The sequence below is a fragment of the Phoxinus phoxinus genome (genome assembly GCF_949152265.1).
Source record: "Phoxinus phoxinus genome assembly, chromosome: 9".
NCBI lineage: Eukaryota > Metazoa > Chordata > Actinopteri > Cypriniformes > Leuciscidae > Phoxinus > Phoxinus phoxinus.
Window position 1 is genome coordinate 12,638,129 of NC_136884.1, and position 20,654 is coordinate 12,658,782.

The following is a 20,654-nucleotide window of genomic DNA, read 5'->3' on the forward strand; positions in this document are numbered from 1 at the left end:
TATTTAAAAATGCCTCCACTAGGATAGTAAAACCTGAAAATACATACAATGTTAGTACTTTTTTTCTGTGAAAAACCCCCTCAGCAAACAAATTCAGTAAACATCAAAATAAAACAGATACTATTAGAAAATAAATGTTTAAATATATGATTGTGAGGGTTAGATTTAAGTATAGAAAATAAATGTTTTGTTAAATTACATTTTAAATGTTTAATCATATTGACTATAGAAGTATTTTGTACAGAGAGAGAAACACAAATGAAAAAAATATATATCTTGTAGGGCCGCAATAAGATTAAATGAAGATTAAATAGAGAATTTGTTCTTCTGCTTCTAAGATTTGGTGTATACAGGTGTAAAGAGATTGCAAATTTTGCTCAGATTTGCCAAAATATGAAATCGGAGCAATTTTCATCATAATGTTCCAACACCAAATTATCTGGGTGAAAAATTCCATATTAACTTTATAACTCTATACTCCTAATCCCTCATTTGTGTTGAGTATATCTAGCCAAACAACAACACTTGGAGACCCATCAACCTCTCCAGTCTCAGTCTCACTAAAAAAGATCAGTGAATCAACTGTAAGATTACCCATCCTCGTACCATCCCATTAAAGTTCCCAGCACAGGGTGTTTAAGCAGAAGTGAAAATATCTCTGGGTACAGTCACACTGTGGGTGGACAGCACTGTAATTATGCAGCTCTGCATTGCTTGAGATGAGGGTTTAACTACTGCCAGCTCTCACACTAGTGCTTCATTATGTCTCATATTAGGTTGGTGGAGTTTGCAGAAAGTTAGTGTGAGCCTTCTATCATTTGTTTCCAACACTTGTTGTTTGGAGACAGGCGGTACAGCCAAGTTTAGCAGTGTCTGTATGGAGCCAAGGTACCGCAGAAACACAGATGTCAGATGTCTTACTATGAATGTTTAGTAGCCGATATATTTTAGATCCCCGGACAGTTCCAACAGGCAGAATACATGCTATTAAGTACATCAAGACAAAAAAAGGGCTCTTCCCATTTCCTTTTTTTTCCTTTTTCAATTAGTTCAGTTATTTGACATGTGGTAGCTTTGACAGCCGTTTGTCCTCTGAGAAGCACTGGGTGCTTATGGGTATTGTACTCTGACGTCATACCATTTGTCCGTCCTTCAAGTCCTTACTCTACCCCATTACAACGAGGGACTAATTCAGTACATTTCCCAAGGTGCAGTTCTCCTTCCTAAAATTTAATCAGTCAGTCTAGACTTTCACAGAAATTGAGTAAGACTACAACCAGTGTTTGGGATGGAAGAATATGGAGGGCTATACATATATATATAGAGAGAGAGAGAGAAATAGAAAGCAACAATCTGAATAATTTATTACTTAAACAACAAGAAAGAGTTGGAAGGGGGTATAGCTATAAAGAAAGACACCACCCTCTCATCGCTTAAAAGTAATCGCACACCTTTCCTCAACAAGCTTAACTGTACTGGAGTGAACTGTACTTCATTGAAACCGGACAAAACAACCCAGTGCTGTTTACTGATGTTATCCTGAAGCTCTCTGGCCCTTCACTGCACATCATCGAAAGAAAGACTGATAGAATGAGAAACGAGTGCAGACAGGAGAGGGAGAGGGCTTCTGGAGATTAATTTAGTGTGTACAGTATTGGCCCATGAGAGTCTGCAATCTTGTTTCCAGAAGCTCTATAATGATATTTAGCTGTCTAAGAATCAGCGCATAGAACGACTGAACTGGCTGGTGCTGTTTTATCTGCAACATCAAACACAGAGCAAACAAACACCCTTCCTTTCCATCTGTTGTGTCCCTTTTGATGGATGCAAGCGGCTCTTTCCTCAGCATGTCTCTCTCTCTCTGTCATGCTTTTCATTTTTCTTCCTTTTGATGCAGCATTTAGCAGTTGGGCTCTCAGATCACTGTGAAAGAACCTTTTTTTCTTTCTAAAAACAGAAGCAGATTGAATTACCATACGTACACACACTCTGGATCTCTTCCAAAACTTTGGCACCACCTAGACAGAACTTTAAGGCTTCACAGACACAATCATGATACAAATGAGATGTACTAGATTTATGAAATAAAAGTATAAAGTGTCAAAAACTAATCAAACTAACAAAAATGTACTATTATAACATATATTTGTGTATCTATCTATCTATCTATCTATCTATCTATCTATCTATCTATCTATCTATCTATCTATCTATCTGCTAGTTGGTTTAATTGGCATTTAAATAAGGTACTTATTTAAATATATATTTTAATAAATATTTTATTAGCGTTTTTATTTATTCATATTTGCCACCCTGTTGCCAAAATATGAGTCAAGTTCAATTTGTGTGATTTTGTAATTGTCAAAATAAAATAGAAAGTTTTAGAGATTATATAAATTAAAATAAATAAATCCATAATTTAGCAAATTTAGTGCTAGATATAAGGCTAAATGCTTATTTGCATATACTGAGAACTTCCTATAAATTTAAAATTAAGATTTTTCTTATAATAGCCTACATTGGATAACAGGATTAAATGTCTGGACTACAATGTCCCAAATGATCATTTCAAGGCTCAAAATGTACAGACATTTCGAGATCAATTTTGTGTTGTATAATATGTTGTAGGCCTACTCTTTAAAATTGCTCTTTCGAAAGGGTTGGAACGATGTCCACAGAGAGTGAGATAGAGGGTTCATTTCAGTTGGTTAAATTGCTGTAATTGGAATAAAGTCGAGGGAGGGAGGGAGGGAGAGAGTGGCAAGAGTGAGACATTTTAGCTGTTTACTTGATTTGATTGACGTTAAAGAAAACACTGTCTCCATCAGCAGCCAGCACCTTCAGTTTCCTGTTGGGCAACACAGCATCCCGACCGCACGTCAAGCAACCTCCGTTAACTTGCATCGACTGCGCAGACAGCTGCTGACGGATGCCCCCGAATTAAAGACACCCACTGATCAACTTAACTGAGCTGCCAATCAATCAATCAAATCCAGCCCCAGCATCCCACAGTCGAGATCAGTCAGGTCTGATCCAGCAGATATTGATTAGTACGAGACATGATCTGTGGCCATCCTGTGCCCGAGGGGTCACTCAGGAAAGAACAACAGGAACGTGAACAGCACCGCATGATCGGCAAGATATGCTCATCGTCACAGTGACAGCTGACTTCCTGTGGAGGAATAAGAGGCCAATCCATGATTCCCAAGGAAAAGCACTTCCTTAGAAGAAACTTTCTCAGAGGCAACAGTTGAGCGATGAGTTAGAAACCATCGGACTGATGTGTGTAACGCAACCAATTAGAGTGTGTCTTGTTTTACGTGCCATTTAAAAGCAGATGAATCCTGATGGTGCCACAATAACAAACTCATTAATTTACAGTACATAAAGCAGATACGGTTGTCAGTGAGATTATCTGACAAACATGTCTAGATCTACTCTTACAACTCTCCCTGGCAACAGCTTCACACACTGTTATGCTATTTACTGAAATATGAGCTACTCCAGAAATAATGTTCCAGAGCTAAATGAATTTAAGGCTAAACACCTGCTAAAAGAGTGCAATTTAATTGCTAAGATGAGATGTTGTCCATCTAAAAATGAACACTTAAGCTTTTAAGAAACTATGTTGTGTGTCTGACACGGCCACTAGTCAGTATCTATGTTTCCATCACCCTGTTTAATATGTGCATTTTGAAGTGTCGCATCAGGAACGAGTGATGGAAACCTTTTTCGGGGGGGAAATCCCATAATTCACCAAAAAAGAAAAACAAAGAAAAACCTGCTTGCGCAATTTAGAGTGGTTTTTGACTTGAACGAAAAAGTGGGAATAATGGGAGCTGGAAACGCATTTGCTGAATAAATTCTGACGTAGCGAACATTAAACCCACGTGACTTATCGGCTGTTTCTGCTGGTTGTTTTATTTATTGTTGGTAGCCTACTATAGGTTACCAATACCACTGTCATCTGCTCGAACAACTTGATAGAAATGCTATTTCTTTATTTAATTTTTTTGCGAACCTTGAAAAGATTCGCTTCACGTTTGGTAATTAAATTTATTGAAAAAAAAAAAAAACGTTCTACTCGTCAAAGAGCTGTTTTCAACATTGATAATACAAGAAATCTTTCAAATCAATAATTAGAATGATTGTAACACTGAAAACTGGAGTAATTATGCTGAAAAATCAGGAATAAATTACACTTTAAAATAATTTAAACAGTAAACCGTAAAAGAAGGGAAGGAAGGAAGGAAGGAAGGAAGGAAGGAAGGAAGGAAGGAAGGAAGGAAGGAAGGAAGGAAGGAAGGAAGGAAGGAAGGAAGGAAGGAAGGAAGGAAGGAAGGAAGGAAGGAAGGAAGGAAGGAAGGAAGGAAGGAAGGAAGGAAGGAAGGAAGGAAGGAAGGAAGGAAGGAAGGAAGGAAGGAAGGAAGGAAGGAAGGAAGGAAGGAAGGAAGGAAGGAAGGAAAAATTAAAGTTAGTGCACTAATATAAAATCAATATACTCTACAGAAAATCTAAAAATCCAAATTTGATGCACTTGTGCTTTTTTTAATTATAGGCAGGATGCAAAAAAAACAAAAAAAAAAACATATACATATATAAATAAACAGCACAACTGACTCAACTAAATCTTTTCATCTGAATGTGACTATAACAGTTGAGGAGAGAAAAGCACGGAAACAGGCAAGAGATGGTCACGTTTGTGTTTGTGCTGGTGGACGGCAGAGGGAGAACACTAGATAAACACTATTTTAAATGGGGTGACATGAGGACAGTGTCCAGCCAGGGCGTTGTGACTGGAGGTAGAAACAATCCGCACAAAAATACACACACAAATGAACAGAGAAGCAAACAGCCAAAGTGTCCTCGCACCACAACCAGCTATTACAGATCCAATGACCTAAGAGCAGTTATTTCCATCATGTGACCCACACTTATGCTTTGGTATCCATTAAAACAAGAGCACTTAATTCAGACCAATTAAGCATGACAGAAAAAAGCCAGCAGGCGAAAAAAGGAGAGGGACAGTGAGAAAGAGAGGGAGTGAAAGGTCAATACTTTAATTTAGTCATCAGGGTGAGCTGTCAGCGATGTGTTTAATGCTCACCAATAAAAGCAGCTCGACACAGTCTGCCATATACATCACCTGCACTTCAGGAGGAAGAGTTAAACATTTATAACATTGACTGACCCTGCTCAAGCGCACACAACATATGGTATTTCTCCACTGTCTGGGAAAATGAGCCAGGATAATCATATCTAATGATTTCTATTCATACAATAATGGAAAATGCTCTTGAAACACAGTTTTCAGGGCATGCAGTGTACAGTTTAACAAGAAAGAAAATCAAAAGGACAGAGCGCATCGACAAACTAATTAACTTTCAGCTTGAAGCAGCCCTGCCAACATTCTGGACTCAGTTTTATCAGAGCTAGATCAATGCAGATCGATCCAAGCTGGATCTTTCTGCCAGATCTAATTTACTTTGGACCGAGCAGAAAAAACAATGGCTACGTTTGGAACACTAGCTTAGTACATACTACACACTCTTTAAAAAAAAGGTTCATACATGGGTTCTTGACTCAATTTTTAAAAAGCCTTAATGCCAAAAAGGTTCTGTAAGGAGAAATATATTAAAGTGGTGGTATAATGCCCTTTTCACAAGATGTAAAATAAATATCGGATGTCCTCAGAGTGTGTATGTGAAGTATCTGGATTGACAACCATATTTTAATGCGCAATTGAGAGTGATAACCATAATAATGGACAGAACAAAACTATCTGATACTGCATGTCAAAAGATGTCATTAAGTCGTGTTAATGCAAAATAATAGACCTGCCACTTTTCCCTCCGTAATGTGTTACTTGGTTGTTTATTTTATTACTGTCTTTTCAAATCAGTCACTCAGTGACTTTTTAAAATAAATTGACAGATTTTTAAACGATTGACAGATTTTTAAAACACGGATGGACGTGTTCGTCCGCCAACACCGAAGACCATTTTTGACCCATGCAGGGTAACATCTCAAAAATGCCTTAAAAGTAATACACGTTTTGAATAGTAGGTTGATACCGTGTAATAATAATCGATACTTACTTCTAAAGCTTTGGAGCGGTTGGCAAGAAGATTGTCGATTTCATGCGCAGCTTTTGCCACCAGCTGTTGAGCGTTGTTTTGCTTCACAGTATAGTGTTTGTGCAAATCCTTGAAGATCTGAGAAAGAGAGAGGTTTAAGGTTTCAGGTTTACTTGCTGAAATGTATCTAAAAAGCCATTACTTATGATCAGAGAAAGAAAAGGCAGAAAACTCTTGTGGTGTCATAGCATTCATTACAAATGTACCTGCAAATCTAATTAGTCGAATATAAAAAAAGGCTGTGACATATAATCAAACAAATAAAACAAAACATATTTAATATTTAACCTTTTTGCTAGCTACTGCAAGTTGCAACTAAACCATGACACAACTATGTAAAAAGAGTAAAGCTGGTAAGAACGTATATGAATTAAGAAATATTTTCAGAATAGTTTCAGACTCTGCTAAACCAAACAGGCAATTATTGAGTGGTTAGAAGGTCTCCTGTAAAGCCTCAGTATTTAGGATGGGTTAAGAATACTTGAATAGAATTTAAATAATAAATAAAATGAATAAAATAAAAAAAGTCATATTAATATTAACTTCAAGGCCAAAATAAGAATTATCGGTTCCTGTCTTTTATCTGACTGTTGCCATCAATACTGTGGCAAAAATTATATATACTGTAACATAAATAAATAGGTAATATATATATATATATATATATATATATATATATATATATATATATATATATATATATATATATATATATATATATATATATATATATATATATATTTATACTTTGTTTGAACTCTGCTTTCCAGAACATCCCATGTAGATTTGAGGATGTTAGTGTCTAATCATTTAGGATATACACTCTTAAATTTGTTTAGAAGTAAGAAATACACCATAAAGGATTGTGATTGGACCTGCACAGGTGTGTACCTGGTCATGTAAAAAAATGGCCATATTCCTTAGTCGTTATATGACAAAACAACCTTTGGACCAAAGGAATCATTGGACCTCATGACCCCCATAAGATGACCACATGTACCAGATCGCCACCAAGTTTAACAGCAGACAGCATGCATTGTGGGTTGATGGAATTCTTTGGCTTTCTCCCATTGTAAACCTATCTGAACAAGTTAAATATTCTTTGCGCACTGGCCTTGGACACAAAGGCTTTTAGAATGGCAAACAGTAAAAGGTTTTGATGAGACTGGGTCACAGAGATGCTGATGTTTTGCTCCTTTTGAAGCTGTACAGTATATGAAAAGTTCAGCCAAAATGAAAATTCTGGAATCATTTAGTCACCTTCATGTCGTTCTAAACCGGTATGACTTTTGCCCATCGAAAGAAAACTTTAGAACTATTGCCCTTGTAATTTGAGCACTGATATATACAGCTCATATACAGTCCCATTCATTTTCTCCATAGGGAAATGTATTTTTAATGAATGAAAACTTATATGCCATGATGTTGTTTATTGATGGTATACTTTTATGTTGAAGCCATCAGTATGCATTTATACTGTATATATATTTTTATACAGCCACAAAAACTTCTTGATTTTATAAAGACAAACACAAATGTGTGTCTGTGTAAAATCAAAAAGTTTTTGTGGCAGCATAGAAAATATGTCTGTGGATGTTTGGCGTGCTGAAAGACAGTTGTGTGGTCTTACTTCTTTGAGCTTTTCTATGCCGCTCTCAGCATCGATCAACTGCACAAGCTCCTCCTGCATCTGTTCTGCCCATTTGCGGGTCCTGCGAACACAAAAAACTCAGATTTAATTGTTTTTAAACAATGATCTGTGATGATTAACATACAAGCACATTTTCCAGTTCTTGGTTTCTTTCTTTATTGGTTGTATTTACAGTAAAAATCAATTTAGCACAAAAATTTGAGAAAATTGTCATTGAACATCCTGCCTTTTCATTGCAACATGACTCATGGTGATAATATTGAAAAGCACAAAGAGACTTCAAGTCAACATATAATAAAAAAACGTTTTTATTATAAATAATTTATTCTCAATTGACAAAATCAAGTCCCGTCCTAAATTTTTTCCAATTTCGACAAGTCTTTTCTCTTAGATATACGTCACAATAAGAAAGAAAAGATGGGGACAATTTCAGATGAATGCAGATTTAATGGTAATTGGTTGAGATTAGTCATAAATTCTTCCCTTTATATGTGTGTTTGTGTGGGTGTAAACATAGTACCACGGATGTTCCTAAAAGATTTAACAAATGGAAGTGTGAAGTGTAGCAAGACACTAAGAATAGCTGTTCAGGGACATTCAGCTGGACCAGGGAAAAACCTGATGTAACTCATAAACTTGTATTTGTATAGGAATATATATATAATATGTGTGAAAATACGTACTGTATGATTTTACCTCCATGAAACTTATATATATTCCAACTTCATGTTCCAAAATTTGTGAGGAACATTCAATTTAAATTTGAAATTCAAATAGTTATTTAACTAAAAATCCTGCTCTTTGCTGTACCTCTAAATCTCATTTGCACTTGCGCATATTCAAACTTGTGATCTAAATGACATAAAATTCTCATTAGGCCTTTGTCTCATAACCAAATGTGAAGCATGGTTATTTTCAGTGAGTAACAACTTTCAGACTATTTCAGTAACACTTTAAAATATCTCATTGGTTTACATTAGTTCATGTATTAACAAACATGAACTAACAAGCAATACATGTATTAATCTTTATAAATGTTAGTTAAATCAAAATACAGTTGTTCATGTTGACAACTTTTGATTTTAATAATGTAAATTATATAATTAACATTAACTATAATTAACAATGGGCCTATTTCTACAGCATTTATTAATCAAAGTAGTTAACTAATGTTAAATAATGAGACCTTATTGTAAAGCATTACCTCTATTTCTCATCCAAAACTAATAAGTCATAAGTCATAATAACTGGATTTATGGTACTTTTAAAGATGCTTTTTTTCGGCCCGTTGTTAAGGATTTGATATGGGTTATATGAATTATATGGAACATTATATGGGTTTGGAACATCATGATGGTGAGTCAAAAATCAATAAAGTCTGTCATTCTTAATTCATTATGATATTAAAAGGGTCCTATTATATATATATTTTTAATTTTCAACTTTCTTTAGAGTGTTTTGCTGTTTGAGCATTAAAAAGATCCAAAGTCCACTCCAAAGGGAGTTATTCTCTATATCAGTACTGCTTATAAACTCCCTGAAATGCCTCAATTGTCGTATTTTTATCAATTTTCTGGTGCACATCACAATACCCCTCATCTAAATAATTCCCGCCCAAGGCATGTGCATAAAAAGTTGGGCGGGGCCTGATGCCATTAAATTATGTAAATGTATTCTAGTAGACCCCACAAACATAACTGTGAACTTGTAAATGAGCTTTAACAAAGACAGATGAAGGGGGCTTCATGTAACATCAATGATTATACATTTTTGAACCCCGCCTACAGTCTCAGTTTAGCCCCCTGCTGACCAGCCACCTTCTGTTTTAAATACTCGACATAAATCTAAAACTGTTGAGCAGACAGCATGAAGCCTCCATCTAAGGGGACGATAGCTATATTGGAGCCCTCTAAAGCAAAGCAGAACAAGTGTTGTAGGGGTAGAGGGAGATAAAAAAGAGGTGTGAAGGGTGGGATATGGGTGTTGTGTAAGTGAATCCATATCAAGGTTCTTATCTTGTCACCACCACTTTGAATCTCGTCAGTGTGACACAAAGCTTCGACAGCAAACCGCGTTAAATGTATGTGAGCTGTCCCGCGGCATTAAACAGACACCACCGCACATTTTGCTGGAGGGTGATGAGTTTGGCTGGTTCTAATGGGAACACTTTCTTATTGAAGAAGAAAACACAGTGTAATCTGAGAAGAGAAACCACATGTGGAGCAGCAGTATATTTAGCCATGAGAGCCAACCACCAGAGGCCTCAGCTTCAGGCAAGACTGGTGTGAGCATATTTATGCCATATGAAGATATCAAAGAATAGCCCTGCATGGATATATCTCACTTACATGCTGATACTCTATTGGGTTCATATTTAGTCTACCAGTCACATGTTACTGAATCTGTGCTTCTTATAATCTTTTTACAATTTACTAGCTTGTGCTTAAGTAAATCTTGTACACAAATATGTGACTGCTTCAATACAGTTTAAAAGCATCCCAAGAAGAAATACATAATTCACATTCCACCATTTGTGTTCTTTTATAGTTTGTAAAATGTTATATTATAGTTTTATTAAATGCAGATCAATTATGAAGTATTGTCGTGATGGAGTATCTAGATAGAAGATCATCAGCATAAAAATGTTGAATAAATGTGTTTAGTTTTAACTAGTAATTTTACTAATTATTTAGCATGAAAGGTTTCTTTCGAAACGAAGTTGCAGATTGAATGACAAAAAAAGAAACATTAAGTACTAAATAACACTGTAGATAAATGGGAAATTTGATTTGTCCATATTAAACAAAAATATGGGTTGAAATAATTAATTATAACTAAATTAAATATATCAATTATATGATTGATTTATATCACTTAAAAAGTTTGAATGATGAACAAATTATAAATAACAACAGAAATATAATAATTTGAAGCTAAATTATTATCTATAATATCCTTAAATTAAATTAAAAAAAAAAGTTCCTTAACCATGTGGTACCGGCTCGGAAAAGAGACCCTGTATTGTCCACAGCAGTACTTAAATATAAAATATCACATCTACTGTATTTTACTGAACTGTCCTACTATGTACTACTGTACTAAAATGCTCATGTCTAATTAAAAAACAAAACAAAAACAAAACCAGCTCAAACCCAAACAAGCCTTATGCTAAATCAATTCCTCTCTCCGATCCCTTCTGTGGTGAGATGAATCATTGCAGCTAATCATTGTTATGGATCACGAGTGTCAGAATATGGCTCATTCAACAGCGCACGACGACGGGAAAAGGCTGCCTGGCCCGTTTAGTTTAGCTTAGCTGATGAAATGAAATGATAACAGCAGTATGATCATAACCACCACAGCAGCCATAAAAACAGAGCACATACACGCTAAGTAGTGCTAAGGCTTGGGGGGGGGAATGGATGTGGTGAAAAAAAAAGGAACGGAAACTTGGAGCAGTGAATGGAAAATTGAGATAAGATCTCCTTTGGTCCCTCCCCCTCCAAGTCCTCTGGAGAGGGAAGCGGGGGGCAGGGGCGACCAGGCAGGCTGTAAAACATTACGTACTGTAAATAGTTTATGGAAACGATTTGATTCATCAAACTTAATTTCCTTGTGAAATTGTGTACTCAAAGATATATATATATATATATATATTTATTTATTTATTTTTACAAAAGGTTCTAAAAAATCAGTTCCTGTGATCCCTGCTCAGTAAAACACTACATTTACATTTACACTACACTACATTTTTCTGTTTTAATACATTTTAAAATGCAAGAGATGGCAAAGCTGAACTGTCAGCATCATAACTCCAGTCTTCAGTGTCACATGATCCTTCAGAAATCATTCTAATACGCTGATTTGAAGCTCAATAAACATTCCAGATTATATTTTTATGTAAATATATTAATTTCTTTGCAATCAGTGTATGCAATTATTTTAGAATTGACAAACAGGGAAAATAAAGTGGCTTGAACAGATAATATAGTACTGGATGTCTGTCAACTTAGACTGTACCACACAAAACAGAAGCTTTCTCTTGTCCTCTTTCTCTATTATTTTAACTATACTCCCTGAGGAAGTCAGGGCTGTGTCTGTGTTCATAGCCACATTAGACCAACATGTCCCCAATATTTAGAAAATATATATGACTTTATATGACTGGAATATAAACATTTAGAGCGCTAAATTGTGACAACACAATTGTTCCCTGTAAAAAAACAATTGTATTTACAGTTCTGACCTTTACAGAGCGCTGCAACTATAAACAAACTAGTTAAGAATAAAAATAGTTTGTTTAACAGCAAAGTCAGGAAAGAACGAACATCCGTCCATATTATGTCAAAATGTCATCGCTTGACCAGCTGTTTGGAACCATGTGGGTTGTTTAAATCTGAGCCAAATGGCCTCTTGATGGATCCCTCAAGCATCATATGTGTCCACAACTTAAGGCCACAGATCAGGGGTCAGAGCAACAGGTGCAGAAAGCACAGAATAAACATTATCAGGGACAAAAATACATTTTGTGACAAAAGGCAATCACAGCGAATTGCACATTGGGAACAAATATGCAAAGTAAACATCCTATGAGATAAGACACATGAACAAGCAATAGTCAGGTTCAACACACAACACATACTGTATCCATGCATTTAGAATGAGTGACACATCAAGCAGCCCTAAAATAGAGTACATGAGTCAGGTTTACAGGGCTGGATCTTGACTTCTGGCTGCAGTTCCCCTCCGTCCTACATAAACACACATGGACAAACACACACACACAACAGACATGTTGGGTTTCCATGTTATGGGGCCTTTCCATAGACAATGGTTTTGTACAAACTGTATATTCTATCCCGTAACCCTAAATCTACCAATCAGAAAACATTCTACATTTTTGCATTTGCAAAAAACATCACTTAGTCTAATTTATAAGCTGTTTTTCTCATGGGGACATTCTATCCCCATAACGTAGGGTATACCTTCAGATATATTCCCCTCTGTTACAGTGCAAACAATGACTGGACGACGATAAATACAGCTGCAGGTCTAAAAAGTTGAGCTTGTCCACTTTCTACCACTTCCAGAAGTAGTCAAAAACGCATTCGGCTTGAGACAAAAGACCACTCTCCGCCTAGTGACCTAACACGTGATTGTTATAGGACATGTTGTGAGAAAGCGCACCAAAACAAGGTATTCAAACCTCGCAGATTACGTTCGAAAGCGCAGTTTCCGTCCACATTGATTCGTTCATTCAACAGTATTCGTGCGGTGAACATGGAGGTGTAACGAATTAACTCTATGAAATATTAATAATCAATAATAACTGGTTATAATTGATTATGAATATTTGGATCAGTTGATTTAATTAACTTAATGTAGTAAAATAATATTACAATCAACCTACCTATTCGTCCCGTGAACAGTCATCGTAAATAGTTTATTAATTCTACGAAATATTCATATCCGGGGAAGGGAAATGTCTTTCATACTGTACAGTACTAAGAGCCTGTAGTCGAAATCTAAATCGTAAAGTAAACTTTGTTTACAAGCAGAGAATCAGAACCAAATACATATTGTGCACAAGTTTTATTAACTAAGTCACGAACACATAACTAACATACAAACAATTACACATACATGGGTAGATGATTAAAGTGGCAGAATGGAAGCGGAAGCAGGAAATGAAACTATGGAAAAGATCCATTTAAAGCAGAGCTATGCATTTTCGGGAATTTCTTCGCTGTATTCTCGTTTTTTGCTCTATAGAGCTCCCCCTACAGCTTCGAAATAGATATTTGACAACACTGTCGTAAAAACTCATTGGCGATTCTCAGATACCAGAGGCTAGTAGATCAACGACATCAAAGCAGACGGGACATTCTTTAAAACGTCTTCTCCATTCGGTTCGAACATCGCGAGGGAGCTCAATAATGACAGAATTTTAGCAGATCTTTTTTCTTTTTTTTGCCATAAAGCAATTCGTTACATCGCGAGACCTTATATCACGTGATACTCCCTGACGCTGAGGCCGGTGGTAAGCCGGCTCAAAGTTGCAAGGGTGGTTTTTCCGCTCACAGGCACCAAGGGGGGGAAGCGAGACGGCCACCATTCAACCCGAAAAAAGTCATATAACCATTCCAATGACTAGGAAAAGAACCATCAGCTTATCATTTTCAGAGCACCTCATTAAATTGATACTTGCATTGCCGGGTGCAGTGGACACAATTCTTGAAGTTGTTGAAAAATGAAGTTATTGATGGTTCCGTGAGTGTCAAATGTTGAAGTTGCAATCTTTTTCTTCTCTGCTGGATGAAGACGATATGATGAACTTGCATGGTTAGTTCGACTCTGTTCTGGTTGAAGGTTTTCTCTTTCTCCATGAGCACATGGCTGAGCACATGCAGATTGTGACCTGCCGGCCCTGGGCTGGAGAGACCACGCATGCAACCAAGGAATGAGGAAGTCGGAAGAGTAGATGGCTGCCCGTTCAGTAATGGAAAAGTTGCAGTTTTCCTCTGAGTTGGATGGGTCCCCACAGACATCAACCCGAAGAAGCAGCAGTGAAGGCTGTGAATGTGTCTCGTATAAAGCCTGAGAAAGGCCCCACCTCTCCAGGTTTGCTTAACCAATGAGAAGGGTGGAATTTCCAAGCGGGAAAATTCCTCGGTGGTTGATTTATGAATTCTTTGTCTTAAGCGTGCTCATTTGCATTTGCAGCTGGATTGGTTTCTGATGAAGAAACTAAGGACGATTCTTGTAATACTAATATGTTGCGCAGCTATTAACATATCATATACACGATCATTTCGATCTTCAAAGTACCAATTTATAGAGACCAAACCTGGTATAGGTGACCATTGATTCTATTGTAAAATACACAGCATCAACAAAATAATAGTATTAAAAGACATTACACAAGACAGTAAATCATTCACAAAATGTTCTGGGATGCATGCTCATTTATAGATCAGTTCGGCGATAAATGAATGCAGGAAAGTCTGTTTCAATGTCTGTAGGTTCTAATGGCAGGGGCCCTCACCACATTTTTAACAGCAATAAAACCAACTTATTATCTGATCGTAGTCATGGTAACTAAGACCTTCTTGCCCCTGTTGGGGGATGAGACAGAGTGAGTCTTAAATATTGTTTGTTAACTATAACAAATACTTGTGTCTGATTTGTCTCAGTCGTTACAGAGGGAAGGGTCTCAACGAAATCAGAACACAAGTGGTCACAAGACGCTCATTTGAAAGCATGTTAATACCAGGTGGAAACGGTAATGTGTCATGGCTGATCACTTATGATCAGATCACCGAAAATGTATCTTAATACCAGATAGAAACAGGGCCTGTGTTGCTATGGGGATCTACACGCGTCAAAACAGACCAAACAAACACATTTCAATACAGTCTTCACACTCACAGACAGATGCTCTTGGGATACTAGTGAAAACACCATCAACACAGCTGACAACAAGCAACAGGTGTACTGTGTGTGAATTGAGCTTAGTTTTAGTCACTGACATACTGTACAATGGCAGCACAGCTCTTGGGGTTTTAGCTGTATAAGTGAGCCGTTCCACCTCTCTAAAAGGGAGCATGCAACAAATGCACTGCATAGGTTGCAACTGATGGGGGGAAAGGGCTTTTAAAAAGAGTCCATTTTCATCAGGCTGTACGTATAACTGACATTTATAAATAAATTGCTCCTTCAATCTCTGCTTCTCTGTCAAACCTCTTCAATCAGATGTCATTCAGGCCTCTAATACATTCTGCCAGTATTTAAGTACAGCACAGAGCAATAGGGTGGGATTTAATTATGTTTCTAGGGGACAACTAGTAGTAAACCTGACACAAGAGAGCAGAAATAAACAAGCCCCCTCCCTCTGCCGTTTCTCTCTCACTTCATCGGTTTAACGCTTTCTCGGCTCCATTTCTGCCACTCTCACTCTCCTGTCTGTCAGTATCTATCTTGCTCTCTTTGAGGGTGATATTTGTAATTTGGATAAGGAATAACAAGGCGGATGACTCAATTTTACACTGTTATTTGGTGAGATCATGTAGAGGACAATGATCAAAATACACTGTAAATCTATCCATCTATCATATATCAATTAAATAATAACTGATTAATTGATTTCTGAAGTTAATAAAATAGTAATAACAAACATCTTAACTAATTTGTTTAATTTTTGTTTAGGCTATCGATTTCATTTATGTATGTATTGGCTATAAATCGGCAAACTTTATTTGTTTGATTGTCCATAGACAAATTAAATATGAATTAGTTGTTATTAATCTTATGATTTCTGAATTTAATGAAACACTATTAATAAAAAAAACATTTGTTTAGTACCCAGGAGCTAAAATACTGCAGAGAGTACTGCTGTTCATTCTTAGAATAATCTTTTATTTTCTACCTAACTGTCAGTGGCTTAAACAGAAGATTTTTGATTCAATCACACTCCGTAAGATACAAGAGCTGTAAATCATGTTCTCTCTCGGTGTCTATGTGAGATACTATGTGTGAAAGCAGGAGAGAGAGAGGGAGAGGGAGAGACGTGAACCCTCTGAAAAATTGCAATGGCAAAAAGGAATAATTTTGTTTTTTCACAAATTTATTCTATTTAATTAACACTGCATATGAATACTTCATATCAACTCATTCATTACCAGTAACTGATCTGAGCAGGACTATTTCTGGACTGTGCGAAACGCATATTAGGAACTTACATTAATCTGAGCTGAGGTAACCCAGTATGTGTTGTATTTGCATGCTCTGTTAACCAGCGATGACACCCAAGATAAGAGAATGTTCAGAGGGGCGCTGTGACCCACCAGCAACCCAAATTCTGTTCACCCGCTATATTCAGAACGACTTACGCAGCTCGCGTTCCCGCTGTGCCAAGGTGGGAGGGGCAAGAGCCAGACAAAGTCGCAGTGACATTGTGAACGACCAGGGATGTTCTTCTAATACAGACTGTTGTATTATTAGAAACTGTTGAAATGGAGCCAGTCCGCATAACCATGCCTTAAGGCACTCTTTGAGTAGTTAAAGGGCAGTTAAAGGAATAGTTCACAAAAACAACAAAAAATCTTAATTGAAACACAAAAAGGAGATCTTATTCAATTTGTCAATTTTCCATAGAAAGTGGAGGGTGATTTTACTGCAAAGCTCCAAAAAGAAGAAAATGAAACCTGAAATTATAATAAAAGTGGTCCATGTGATCAAATCACTGTATCCATCCAAGCCATCCATAGATTTGTGTTAGGAAAAGACAGATTTAAGTTGCTGAAGTTCAACTGTCTCTTGGCATGGAAAACAGCAGCTTGGGTTCAGGAACAACATGATAGTACATGGTTTAAAAAAAAAAAAAAAGTTGCTGCCAATCAACCAATCAAGCCAATCAACTTGGATGTTTAAGTCATTTCAACTTAAATTACCGGTACATTAAATTGGCTTAAATTAGTTGAATCTTTTTTACTTCCTTTATGAGTTAAAGCAATGTAAAAAAATATGTTGTCATAACTTATTGATCATATAATGTTTTACATGTACATGATGACAAACCTATCCCTGTGATAAGTTTACCCCCAAATTAAAATTCTTTCATCATCTTCGAAATATTGAAACCTGAAGAAGTCTTTTCAACCAAAACGTTCAAAGTTCAACAGACAATTTTGATCAATGTTTATAAAAGCTTAACATAAATCTGTTCATCATTTAAAATGATTGTGTCTTTTTAGAAGACTTGGATAAAACAGTTACATTTATATGGATTCATTTTACAATGTTTGTATAAGAATTTTGATAACATAAGTTTGTAATGGAAGGGCAGAAAGGGCGTAAATAAATAGTAATATTTATTTACGCCTGTCTTGTTGAGCTCGTGAAATCTGCATCTTTCTCCCCCGGGACAGAGCTTCCCTTAGGTGCTGATATTGAAATTTCTGATTAAAACTGATTTATGTCAGAATGAATTGCAAAATGTGAGTCTGAAATCCAAATATGCTCTTTGTGCATCCTGGGAGAACGAGGCAGGACTCAGGAGTGTGTATGTGCGTGAGTGAGTCCATCAAGGAAAGTGTAGGGTTTCTTTACACATTAGTAATCTCCTCTGGCAACCATGGCTGTCTCTACAAATATATCTCTCCTCCTTTCTGTCCCTCTTGTTCTCCTTCCTTCACTCATGGTCAGGACATCTGTCTGTCTCACTAACACATTTTTTAGAAACAGACATCACATGTATGTTGAGTCCAGAGAATCTCAAGTTAACATACAGTATTATATTTCAACCTTAACTGAACTTAACCTCAACCATGGCAACACACACTGACAGGGTACATTTACTCTTTATTCAGTAAAACACTATATCAACCTGACAGCCAGAAAATGCTTTTGGGAATTCCTTATGGACAAGGATTTCAAATATTGCATCTTTGTGGGGAACACAGATAGTTCACTCTTCATTTCGGATGTTGCACAGCTTTTCTATTGTAATATATTTTAAAATGTAATTTATTCCTGTGATGCAAAGCTGAATTTTCAGCATTTTAAACATTACTTATTTGATTAAAAAGAACAACATTTGTTTGAAATAAATGCTTGCACACGTCTTTACTTTCACTTTTGATAAATTTAATGCATCCTTGCTGAATAAAACTATTAATTTATTTAAAAAATAATAATAGAGGGATAGAATAAACATAATTTCTGATGCAAAAAGCCTACTAACTATCTGCAGGACATCAAAACAGAATCTAACTGCCTGTTTTTAAAACCACAAGCTCTCACAAAAAGCCTGCAGAAACCACTGATCAGTTATTTAGAGTAGCTATAATGGATTCACTCATCAGCACACAAGGAGGAAGGATTCTGGGATGTGAGCCCACAGACGAGTTTCCATTAACACTCCTAGAAACAGTACACCGACTGTAAATGCATATGTACTGTCGGCATTCTCCACCTGTGGCGTTCAGCACTGTACATTCATAATAATATCAATCGTGGAAAGCAGATGTGCTTCCTCTACAGAAGGGGGTGAGCGTTCTTCAACCAGCTGTAAGCAATCTACGGTTTCCAGTTAGTTCATTGGGGAAGTCAGAGAAGTTTGGGACGGAAAAGTTTTCCACGTGTCTAATGTCTCAGAGAACTTCACATTTTACATTTGCAACTTTTTTTAAACATCAAACATTATTTAATAGATTCTGCATGTTGTGGTACAAATAAAATCTACAATTATGAGAGTCAAATAACCAAGAAAACAAAATTAGACTTAGTATATGTGGGAATGGGAAGACTGTCCCTGTGTTACTTTAGCGGTACTCAGGGGACACATTCGTCTGTCTAATTCTGTCAAAACTCCCTTTGGACACATCCGGGGACATCATCAATTATAAAAATTATTCTTAGCATGGCATATCATGTTTCATTACATTCAGAAATCATGAGATTAATCACAATCATTTCGTATTTAATTCATACCTATTGACAGCCATATTTATATATCAATTGGAAACGGGGAGAGATTTTGGTCCACCATTCAGCCTCAATCTGACTAAGCTTTAACTTTGCCTGGGTATTTGAGTGACAAAAATAGCTCCCAGCTGTTTTCAAAGGGGCTCAGCAAATACCTACAAAAAGGCTCCCTGCTGAACTAAGATGTTAAAAAAAAACGTCCCCCAAACACATAAGCACAGCACAAGAACATAATATACTAGCAAAACCTTTCTTTCTGGGAAGATCTAAAACTCTGGAGCCGTAGTTCAAAGTTAAACCCACACCATAAAGACTATGAGCTGGCGGATTTCCAAAGGGCAAATAATGCTCATTCTGCGCTCTGTGGCTGGAGGAATAAGGCTAGTAATGGGAAAGGTCCCATGTATTGAACTGCTTAAGCATGAAATTTGATTATGTTTGCAGTCAAAGTGCAACATTGCGAGGAAACTGACGCAAATGTTGTAGATGTGCGATTCAAAACTGAGGAGAGGCTAACTGATCCAGTGGCATCTTCCCAGAGGCCCAGAAATGTGAGACATGTGACGATATTTCGGTAATATGATATATCACCATATGAACAAGCACGGTATTGTTATACAGTGGGTACTTTAAAATACAGTAAATAATTATTTTTTATTATTAATTATTATTCAAATCAAAACCTGAGCTAATGATGCAATGCAATGATGAGTAATGATGCTAAAAATTTGGCTTTGCCGTCAAAGGAATAAATTACAGTTTAAAATATATGAAAATAAAAAATAGATTTTAAATTGTAATAATACAGTATATCAATATTTCACAATGCTGTTTTTTTTACTGTATTTTAATCAAATAAATGCAGCCTTAGTGAGCAGAAAAGACTTCTTTCAAAAGCATTAAAAAATCTTCCCGACACCAAACTTTTGAACAGTAGTGTGTGTTTAACTGCATGATGCATGAAAGTACGAAGGAGATTAATTCAATTCAAAATAAACCGTGCAATCATGTTTACTTAAGTCCCATGAACACTTATACTTATTTTCACAGCTAAAAGTCTGGTTATTAACATAAAAGGCACGAAGTTGAAATACTAAGAGGAGGACAGGTCACAAACCTTCACAGAAGTGAAGATGACATTTCATAACATAACATTTCATAAATAATGGCAAAAGTGCACAGGTGCGCTAACTGCTTTGTGCTTCTCTCAAGAAGCGGTCATGGGCGGAACGGGTGACATCAGACTCAGATCTGAGGACATTAATCATTTGCCTCACAGCACAGCAAAAGCCACAAGACACTAAGAAGGGGTGGGGGAGATTGGGGAGGAGAGCGCAGTCATAGAGCATCTGAAGCAGACAGGCTCTGGCATTAGGAGGTTA

The 20,654-nt window shown here is 36.5% G+C and overlaps 1 protein-coding gene across 1 annotated transcript in view; it reads right to left on the reverse strand.

Moving 5' to 3' along the window:
* The window catches only part of cacna2d1a (calcium channel, voltage-dependent, alpha 2/delta subunit 1a), a 62,121-nt gene that overhangs the window by 38,625 nt on the left and 2,842 nt on the right, over positions 1-20,654 (reverse strand). The window contains 2 exon segments of the mRNA XM_079624228.1: positions 6,099-6,215; positions 7,768-7,849. Coding sequence (XP_079480354.1) covers positions 6,099-6,215; positions 7,768-7,849 — 199 coding nt within the window.